Source organism: Cyprinus carpio, chromosome B6, assembly GCF_018340385.1.
Source record: "Cyprinus carpio isolate SPL01 chromosome B6, ASM1834038v1, whole genome shotgun sequence".
In the NCBI taxonomy this organism is placed as follows: domain Eukaryota; kingdom Metazoa; phylum Chordata; class Actinopteri; order Cypriniformes; family Cyprinidae; genus Cyprinus; species Cyprinus carpio.
Genome location: NC_056602.1, coordinates 8,687,219 through 8,698,407, shown reverse-complemented (window position 1 = coordinate 8,698,407; position 11,189 = coordinate 8,687,219). Strand labels below are relative to the sequence as shown.

Genomic DNA, 11,189 nt, shown 5'->3' with positions numbered 1-11,189 from the left:
GAGATGCACCTGTATAACTGTAGATTGTTTCTTATTATTACATTTAAAATGACATATTTTCATTTATTACAAATATATTTGAATACATGACGTACATGTTTCAATAGAAATGACATTAAATGTGTTTTATTTTAAAATAATATTTTTACTATAAACACTTTCACCATATTTCAGTTAACCACTAGAAGCAATTATGAAATGACTTATAACAATCAATCACAGTACACATTAAAAAAATTAAACTGTATTTGAACAAACAAAATAACTATATACTAAAATCTTACACATAATAAGCAAGACCTCAATAACTCTAATCTGTGATTAGATGAACATTCCCAGGGTTATCTAAGAAATTAACAAAATCTTACTTGTGTTTACATCAGTTTGTTTGAGCTTTGTGTGAGTGCCATTCAGTACTGTAAAGATATTCTTCAAGGTCTTTTAAGAAGCTAAAAATTAGGTCTCAAAGGGGTTGAACACAAAATGAGGCATTAATTATTCTGTCAATCAAGTATTATAAAAGTGATGAGAACGCTATGGTTTGTCTGTGATACCGGATCTACTGTCAATGACGTGTCATTTCCTGCCATGTTTAAGATCTATGTGGTGAATGAGAACTGCATCTGGTGTTTTACCACTGACTGAGATGATATCTGGGAAACCTACGTGTTCAGCAGAAGCAAACAGCAGACAAATCAACTTATGCAAACCACATTCAGCAAGATTAAGTGTACAGTGAGAAACAGCCCAAAGCAGAACTAGCCTGTGCTACAAAGCACCAAAACATCAGTTTGTTATAAAAGTTTATTAAAGAGGCATTATATAAATATGGAAATGATATAAATATTAGAGAACTTCGTACATGAATACACAAAACACATTTAGACAAAATATAAATTAGTTAAAATGAAATAAACTGACAATAAAAATGACTGCTTAATAGTGTAGAATACACAAATACAGTAGAGATAATACAAAATGCAGTATGATTCAAATAAATAGTTAAATGTTTAGCTTTTCACTCACTAATTCAAACCACTATGTAGCACTGAGTTTAAAAATACAGAAAATATGCCGCCTGCTGTCTGAACAGGGTCTCTTATGGGGTCTCCTTGAGCATATGGCCAGGATTTGTTTCCCTGGACTAACTTTAAAATGGCTCAGGAGCACAAGATGCACAATCTACTTTACCAGAGAGCTTAGTTTCAACCCTGTTGTAATGCACTAGCCTGTACTTTTCCAGTGAAGCCCACAACCTTGATTAGGTGTGTTTGATTGTATTAGAAGTGGGAAAAAAACTCTCTTTCCACACTGTTAGCAAAGGTTCGCAGAGGATCCTGCAGGAAGGACATTTAACTTCTGGATGTTTTCCACACCACCTGAAAACAGGAACAGATTGTTTTAATTTACTGGCACTAAAGTGTTTGTGTTATTGTGTTACTGAAATGAAAACCGGTTTTAACTGAAAATATTTCATTTGGTGCTATTTTCAGTTTTGTTTAGTACACATTATTATTATTCATTATAAAGTATTATGCTATATGTAATACTATGTTAATACTTTTTAACATGTTATTCCCTTAAAAGTTACTATTGATGCACACTCTGACATCTATGTTTCACGAAGGACCTTTAACATCTATGGAACCTTTCCCTATAGTGGCAAAAGATCCTTTAAATTATCAAATGTTCTTCACACTATGGAACCAAAAATTGTTCTTTTAAGGCATCACTGGGTATTCATTGTACTTGAATAAACCAGTTAATTTAGTTGTTACTACATGAAACACATTTTATATGAACTGGCATAACATTTTTTATAGTGTAGACTTGATGTAGTTTAATATCAGAAGAGTATCTAGAATTGTCAGCAAAGTTTCTTCCTGTAAAAGCAGAATTTCTACATATAAGCACAGACGCTCCCCACATGCCGCCCACACACACGCACAGATCTTCTGATGCTTTTGTTAGCATCCTGAGGGCAGAGCGTGGCTTTATGGGGAAATGATGTTTTTCACTTGTGGGTAGTTTATGCCCACACCTTCTCTGTCTTAAATCTTCTCTCACACACAAACACACATTAACACACACCTCCTGTCAGACGCACTTCCTCTGCGATGAGTGTCTGAAGCTCTTCACTTTTCTCTGTAAACTGTTTCTGTAGTGTGGTGTAAATGTGAGGGGGAAACACAGAGAAAGAAAAAAACCTGTTAAGCATGAAGAAATCCTGTTTTGTTCACGATTCACAGTTGCGCAATATACAACAGCATTACCGTAAATATCTACTGATACACAAGTTACGCAAAACAGAAGAACAATGATTATGCAGTGTTTTAAAGATACATAATTAGGGCACTGATGCTACTAAGAAATGTTCAATATTTTGAAGAAAATCACCTGCAGAAGATAAAGCTTGCTAAGCAGTTGTCTCTGCTTTTCTGTAACACCTCTGATAATCTCCATCCTACAGTCAACAAAAGACAAGACAAAAAAATATATATTCAGATCAAGCATCACTTACAATAAAAACTAGGGTTAGACAGGGTTTTGACTGGTTCATTGAGCTTATTACAAAATAACAATAATACTAATAGTTTATTAAACTTCTACTTTATTAAGGAAGTATTAATACACATATTGTAATATTATAAAAAAAAGTTGCAATACAATAAACACAGAATTAAACTTTTTTAATGAAATATAATCAATCAGGAACCATTAATAAAAATGTGACCTACTTTTCTTATTAAAAATGACATTAGAATACTTAATAATAATAACAACAACAAAAATAATAATAATATAAAACCTGAATAAAAAGGTATGTGTGTGTGTATGTATGCATGTAGTGACCTGTTATATCTAATGAAATATTAACCATAAATTACGCTAATTCATATTTTTTCCTCGCAAACAATTAAAATAAAAATAATTCAGTGAACAAACTAACAGTTTTTTACTGTAGCATTTTTATTATATTTTCTCTGTTGAAAATACATTGTATAACTGTAGCCTACATTAATCATCAAAAAGGTAACATAGACAATAGAGCTGAGTCTTACATTAAGGTGGAGGACTTTTGAACCAGATTGTTGATCTGCTGCTGAGTGAATCCAGCAATATTCACACTGTTGATCGTTATAATAACATCACCTGAGGTGAGAGACAAAGAGATTTTAGTAAGTAGGAATGACACTGGTGCTCAACAGAAGTGAGCAGGTGTCTTGATAACTCACCTGTCATTAAGCCACTGCTCTCTGCCAGACTGTTCTCCTTCACCCAACACACACACGAGCCCAAATCCTGCTCAGTACTGATGCATCTCTCAACACTGCTTGTCTATGGACAAGGAGTAAAGACCCAATCAATTCATCATCCAAAATCCAATTATCCCCTGACAGATAATAAGCCCTCAAGCAGGCACGTAATGCTTGAATGAATGGAGAAAAAAGAAGAGTGTGAGAGAGAGAGGGTGGGTGGATAATGAGGTTACCTGGATGTCAAACCCAAAAGTTTCATTTTCTTTTCTTCTTAAAATGACACTTTTCCTGTTAACCAAGAGACATGAGCAAGAGAGAGTCATACCGAATTTGAGGTGTGCATGTGGGTTGACAAGCTTAAGATCCAACTTAATATGTTTTTTACCGTGTATACTGCTCTGTTGTGTTGTCTTGGAATTGCACTACCTACAAAATAACATTCCACATTGTTAATTATTAACAATTAATTAATTATTAAGCAGTTTAGTAGGTTAATATGTTATTTACATCTACACCTGCATGTTCAGCAGAATATTACTAGAGAATTATCAAATCATTTTAAACATCAAACAAAATAAACATAATAAACATGTCAGAAATAAAGCAAATACGAAAAAAAAAGTCACTTACGTTTCTTTTATGACTTTTTCCATCTTTATTCCTGATGGTTTTATAATCAGTAGTGTTCTTCTGTGTTTTGTGTCCACTGTTCAACAGGTTGCTTGTCGCACTGCTGCTTTTCCCCAGCAGTTTTCTTATGTATTGAACAGATGCTGTCATCTTCAGAGTGTGTGCTGGCATCTCTGCTGCTGAGAACGTCACTCTCTGGTTTTTATGCACGCCTCTGCTCTGAACGGATGTCACGTCACATGACCACAGTAAAGTCCCCGGGGCTTCACTACAAACTACAGAATGATTTTACTGTAAGGCTGTGTCAGCGCACATTTATGGAGAATCATGTTTAAAATCACCTCTAAAACAAACAAAACGTAGACCCACATGACATTTTCTGCCAATTAAAAAAAAAAAAAAAAAAAAAATTGTACAGGTATGATAAAAATGAAAATTAGATTGTTAAATTTAATTTTTTTTTTGCATAATATTTTGCTTCCACATTTCTCATAATGAAATTGTATATGTGCTATTCATTTTTTATCGTTAAATTAATTTATTTAAAATTGTCAGAAAATGCTTTTTGTACATTAAAATAGAAACAGAGAATTAATAAAGATGAATAGCAGATTTTAATACACTTTCATTTTAAAATACAATACAGTAAAGCAAAATAATAAAAGAATAAAATAAAAAGACAGAATGTCTTCAGAAAATTACTTCCGTATAAATTAAAACAGAAATAAAGAATTGATGAAGATGAACAGTATGGCCAAATTACTAAATATTGAAATATATGAATAAATGGTTAAATACATATTTAAATAATTAAATGCGTAAATATTCATTCATTCATTTATTCATTTGTTTATTTATTTCTTCCACATTTCATTTTCAAGGTTATGGTTGTCGGGACGTGCATAAAATAAATGAATGAATGAATAAATAAATAAATAAATAAACAAATTCATTAATTAATTAATATTTATGCATTTATTTATGCATTTATAGCCTATATGTATTTAATTATGTATTTAATGATTTATTTATATATTTCAACATTTATGTAATTATTTAATTTTGAGTAATTTGGCCCTTGATATTTTAACTGTCTTCACACAAACAAACAAACAATTAAATAAAGAAATGTTAATAATAAATGATTTATAAAAACTATATTGGCTAATCCCTGCTTCTGAATGATATACTACATGACATGCAAATCCTTGCGTTTGTCAAAACTGTGCTGTGGGCCGCGTGGAGGAGATAGTCTTTGGTGTTTCCAAGCTTCTTGAAGATCATTCCCGATCCAGTAGGTGGCAGGAAAGGCGTCTCTGGATTCAGTGCGCAGTTCAATCTGATGAAGAAGAGGAATCTAGGCGTCCACCCTTCTGTGCGCTGCTTAACACGACGTAAGCTTTGTCTTTTCCACATCTTTTCGTGGCCTCAGGTATATCAGTAGCGATGTAATTTCTTATTTGAATTCTGCTTCCAATGTTGTTTTTATCTGCAATGTCTGTGAGTTCTATTTTTAAAACCTGCACTGATAATTGGCTTGTCTTGTACAGATGATGATTGTGGTCCTGATGCTGCTTTTGTTACTAGGCGACAAGGTTGACTCGAGAACTAAATGATAAACAAGAAAATCCTAAGAGAAACAGCTAAAATAAGCACAGTGTTTTAAAAACATGATCGGTAATAGATACATTTATTCGCTTTGGTAAGTTAGCTGTAGATACACGGCTGTCTACACAAAGAAAAAACGATCAGTGCTCAATATGTCGAGCTGACAATGACGCGGTGATTTAATTCGCGGTTTCATTGGATAATTTAAGCACGCGTTAAAGGACAATAGTTCGGCTGACCTTTTATTTGGAATTAATGGTAAGGTCTTTCTGCAATTCCAGAGCTATCAAACCACCACTGACCACTAAGACACCAGTCATGGCTGCCGAGCCCAACTATCGCCGGACAAAGCCAGGTAGAGAAACGCATTATACTGTTATCTTCTTTACAGAACACCTTAGGCCTACATTGCTGTCACATAATACACATGCATATTGTTTTCGCAAATATTTTTTGATTAAGGCAAATAATTGTGCAAATATTACAATTGCATTGTAGGTGTGAGAACAGCTAACCTTGCTAGTCCAAATGGAGTTGTTGGACCCTCATCACAGATTCCGGGTTTATCTGCGACTGCTGACACCACTCCTGAAGAAAAAACTAAAGGAGGAAGACGCGTAGGAATTCAGGCCACTGACTCGGATTATGTTAAACTTGCAAAACAAGGAGGACAGAGGGGTAATTGTGTCACACTTGAATGTGTTGTTTTCAAATGTATCTTCAGCTTTGCCATGATTTAGGATATGTTCAGAATAGCATCTTATGCACTTGTCTCACTATTTATTAAAGAAACTAAGTGAAGTACATATGTTTAGAATGACATGCTGCTTTTGCACAAATGTTTAGTATAGAATACAAAGTGATCTTTAAAGGTGCAGTGTGTAAATTCTATCGGCATCTAGTGGAGAGGTTGCAAAATGCAACCACGGGCTCAGTCCTGCGCTCACCCCACCCTTTAGAGAAGCTGCAGTGGCCGACACGTGTAAAGATGTCGACGGTAAAGACAGCTGAGAGCAATGAGATTTCTTTACAAAGGTAAATTAAGGAATTATATTTACTTAATTAGTCAATAAATGGATGTTATTGCAAATGTTAATGTACTTGTTATTCATTGTGTCAGTGTTTTATTCACAAGAACAACAAAGTGACGAAACGCGCTCTGTAGAACAGTTTGTCCGTTTAGGGCTACTGTAGAAACATGGTGGCGACTTCCATGTAAGGGGACCCGCGGTGTATGTAGATAAAAATAGCTCAATCTAAGGTAATAAAAACATAACGGTTCATTAAGTATGGTCTTTATACACCTCTGAAAACATAGTTAAAACAAAGTTAACACCTTTAAGTATTTTGTGACTTATTGTTTGATACAAGTACCAAAAGGTAAGACATTTTTACACAAAACTGGATTACTAAAAGTGAAATCAGCTTGATAAACACAAAAAATCCTTAAAGAAATAGCTCAAATAGCGAGAGTAGATTTGATTTGATTCATTTTAATTATGCCCTGCTTATCTTTCATTTCTCCCATAGGTTTGCTGAGCCATGATGACCCTGTGGAAACTAAATCTAATAGTTCCTACAAAGCTTCTAATTGGTTCTCTGGCACACCTGATGATCAAGAGAGGTGAGAATTCGTCAGCCCATAAGGTGTTGTTTTGTACAGAAATAATAAATGAAGCCAAAGGCTTCGGAAATACATCTTTCTGATTAAAAGAATGATCCTAGACAGATTATAAGACATCATCTCAGTTTATTACAAATTATTTGGCTGGAAAAAGATGCTATGAATGTGTCGATTACTTCTGGAATTTAAAGGAATTCAGGCCATCCAAGTTGTAGACGAGTTTGTTCATTCTTCAGAACAGATTTAGCAATACATCTGTCGTTCAACCAATGGATCCACTACAATGAATGGATGCCGTAAGAATGGGAGTTCAAACAGCTGATAAAATTTTTTTAAAAAAATCACAATAATTCATTAGATACACACTCCCCCACACAACAAAAAAAAATCTCTTGAAAAAAAAAACTGCATGTTTGTAATAAAGAAATTAACAATTCAGATGTTTTTAACTTCAAACTGAGTCCTCTATCGATTAATATTGCTCTTCTTGCATATTGTCATCTTATGCTTACAGCAGCAGTGAAGCAACTACCCCTGATGGAAACGGCAAGTCTAAAGGGCACTTGGAACCCCCTTTTGGAACTGATAACTGTTCAGCCTGGGATTCTGGTAAAAAGGTGAATGGATCAGCAAAGACCGCGATAGCCATCACTTATTTAAACCTCCCATAATTGTTGCCATATTACAAACAATCTTTCATCTGCCATCTTTATTTTTTGCCATGCGCCTGCAAAACCATATCAGTGAAGAAATCTTCTTCACTTGAATCATTTGAGAAAAAACTCCAAGCTGCATGCTGTTTTTGTTTTCCATTGTCTTGATTCTGTTTTTATTTTCTTTAATGGTTGACATGAACACTTTGGATAAAGATATGGTCAGACCATGTTCTCCCATAAGACTTTTGTAAGTTACACTATATGTGACCCCGGACCACAAAACCAGTCATAAGGGTCCATTTTTTTTTTCATGAAAGCTGAATGAATAATGTTAGGATAGGACAAAATTTTCCTTGAGATACAACTATTTGAAAATCTGGAATCTGAGAGTGCAAAAAAAAAAAAATATTTAAATATTGAGAAAATCACTTTTAAAGTTGTCCAAATAAAGTTCTTATGAATTCATATTACTAATCAAAAATTAAGTTTTGATATACTTACAGTAGGAAATTTACAAAATGTCTTCATGGAGCACAACCTTAATATCCTAATTTGTTTTGGCATAAAATAAAAATAGCTAATTTTGACACATACAATGTATTGTTGGCTATTGCTACAAATATACCCCAGCGACTTAAGAATGGTTTTGTGCTCCAGGGTCACAAATGGACAAAAGTATTGGGACACCCCTTCTTTAGAACAGAAAAAGGCACTTCCAAGACTATAGATGGAAACATAATAAAAATTGTATTTCCATCTCTGTGGCACCAGCTTTGGAAATGTCTAAAATGACTCTACCCATGTGTACAAGTCATTGGTGTTTGGTTTCTGGCTCAAGCTCTGCAATTGAAGTCACACCAGAGGTGTTCTGCTGGGATTAGGACTTTACTTTCTGCAGACCAGTCAAGTTCTTCCACACTGACTAAATCAATAATTTCTTTTTGAACCTTGCCTTATATAAAGATGCATTGTCATGTTAGAATAGAAAAGGTTCCTCTCCAAACTGTTGCTATAAAATTAGAAGCACACATTTCCCTAGAATATCATTATATGCTTTAACATGAAGATTTGTACTCATGGAAATGACTGAAGTAGTCAATATAGTGTATCTTCTGTTTTCATGGTGACTCTTCAGGCATACAAATTTTTGTTAAAATTGTTTGCTATGTGGCTATTTAGTTGTAAAGACAAAATACTCATTTGCTGCAGTCAAGTTAGGGTTGCATACTTTGAAAGCAGATAATTTAAAGTACTAAGGTTACTGAACAAAGACTTTCAAATGTAAAAACCAGTTTGACAAATTTAACTATAAAGAAGTGGTTCTTTTAGAACATTGACTGAAATGACTGTTGCTGTGGCTCTGTACCCTGTAGCATTAGATCTGTGGTTCTCACTTCGTGCGCTATCATTTTCATCTTTTACACAGGAAATTGAATCATCTTACTGCATTTTAGTCATTTATTATTCTGCCTTCATGCATCTCATCTTTCTTTGTATTAATGATGCATTTGTGAATTTTATTTTTTATTGGTTGGAATTATTTATTGTGAATTTTGAATTAATCAGTTTCATTAGTAGCGTTTTACACCATTAAATTAAATTGTGAATAATTTTGTTTAATCCTGAAATTATAAACATCTTATTTCCTTACACAGAATGTAAACCATGCTGCATCGGAGATGCAGAAGCTCTCCCTAAGCCAAAAAGAGATTGGGGAAGCCAACAAGTTCAAAAAGATGTATGTCTCTTTATTATATCAAAATTTTTAACTTCTACATTATTTTCCAGATTCACAATAAGAACAATTTTTTCAATTCCTGAAATGTATTTAGTGTAAAAGTATTTGATAATTGTCATTACAGTTCCCATGAGAAGAAGGCGGCACCCCCACAGAAAACATCCAAAAACTTATGTTATGTTTATGCTAAGCAAAAGAAGAGAATAAATCTCTCAATGATGATGATGCTTCAAGTGAGACTTCCTGTTTTTTATTATAACATCATGAGTTTTGGGTTGCGTTAACCACATACACTATAGGAGGCAGCTGCAGTGTTGCTTGGTATGCAATTCATAAAGCATGTCAAATTATTTCTATAATTGTAAATCTAACTTGTGTGCCTTTGATATTTTAGGCATTACCTCTGAGCAGACCAGCACCATTGCACCAGAGGAGGAACTGGAATAAAAATGATGTCCCCTAAAACCCTTCTTCATGAATTGTTGCTCTCTCGTATCCACTAGCTCCTTTGCATCAACCACCCACTCTCTGCTTTCTGCAAAAACACTTTTTAGTCATCTGATTGTTCTCATTTGCATCTTTATCTAAATGACTTGTTTGCGTTATGCTCACATATCTGTGGTGCTTGTGATCAGGATAACTATACCGCTAGATGGAAGGAATATTTGTAAGTCCCTAAATGAAAACTACAGGGTTTATGCAACACAAAATACATCTTAGATGTGTGAAGCATTGATACCAAGGGGCTGATTTTCATACTTTTCATTCTTCACTTGCACATTAGTGATCATGGTGCAATAATGTGCCAAAACCTTAAGAAAACTAAAGATAGCATACACATAGACAGATAGGATATATCTATGCCACGTTAAACAGCTGTTTCTCACCTCAAATTGTCTCACATTGGATATGACAAAATGTGTAAGCTGCAAACTCTTACTACACTTTGCATGGCTGTTGTATACATTACACTAAGTCTCTGGTTTGAACACTTTTAAGTGTTCTTACGGCCCAGTAGTTAGCTAGTTGAGCGCATGATGAGCACACAAGAAGGTAACCTTACAATAAATGATTATATGAAGTGAGGAGATGCCGTTGGTAAAGATTTGAGAAGAGGAAGGGGGTTAAGGGAGTTCGGGATTGTGAATGTCTGTTGTTGTTAGTATTGATGTGATAGTAAATAATAATCAGAGATTCAGTTGTTTTGGTGTTCTACGCTGTATAATTTAATGTTTCTTCCTTCTGAAAACAATGTTTACACTTGCTGTCAGTTCATATCTATAAATGATGACTGAATAAATTTGCATGTGCATAAAATGCTTGCTGTTTGTAGTCATTGTTTCAGAGGCAAGTTTCACAGGTTGAATGCACTGTTATCTCTACAGATTTACAGTTGTTTCAGAAAACAACACTAATAATTCATCAAAGAAATTCAATAATAAAAGTATATAAAAAACAAAAAAAAAATTAAAAACTAAACAATGAAAATTAGATAACAATTAAACACAACAACAGTAATAATATTTCAATATAATATGAAAATACGTTTTTAAAATAAGCCTCAACAAGGTTGCATTTATTTGATTAAAAACAAAAACAGTTACATTGTGAAATATGATTACAGTTTAAAATAATTGTTCTACTTTAATACATTTTAAGATGTGATTTATTCC

The 11,189-nt window shown here is 33.7% G+C and overlaps 1 protein-coding gene and 1 pseudogene across 1 annotated transcript; one reads left to right on the top strand and one right to left on the bottom strand.

Annotated features, from left to right (window-relative positions):
• Positions 1–302: 302 nt before the first annotated feature.
• Positions 303–4,090, bottom strand: LOC109093758 (cytohesin-interacting protein-like). The gene is made up of 8 exons (XM_019107443.2): positions 3,891–4,090; positions 3,646–3,686; positions 3,494–3,548; positions 3,237–3,339; positions 3,063–3,153; positions 2,398–2,464; positions 2,092–2,158; positions 303–1,379 (listed from the first exon to the last, which is right to left on the bottom strand). Exons 1-8 carry the CDS (start codon positions 4,059–4,061, stop codon positions 1,315–1,317), a joined length of 660 nt encoding a protein of 219 aa, XP_018962988.2. The 5' UTR covers positions 4,062–4,090; the 3' UTR covers positions 303–1,314.
• A 1,047-nt stretch (positions 4,091–5,137) lies between these two features.
• LOC109093719 lies at positions 5,138–10,835 on the top strand (annotated as a pseudogene).
• The last annotated feature ends 354 nt before the right edge of the window (positions 10,836–11,189 follow it).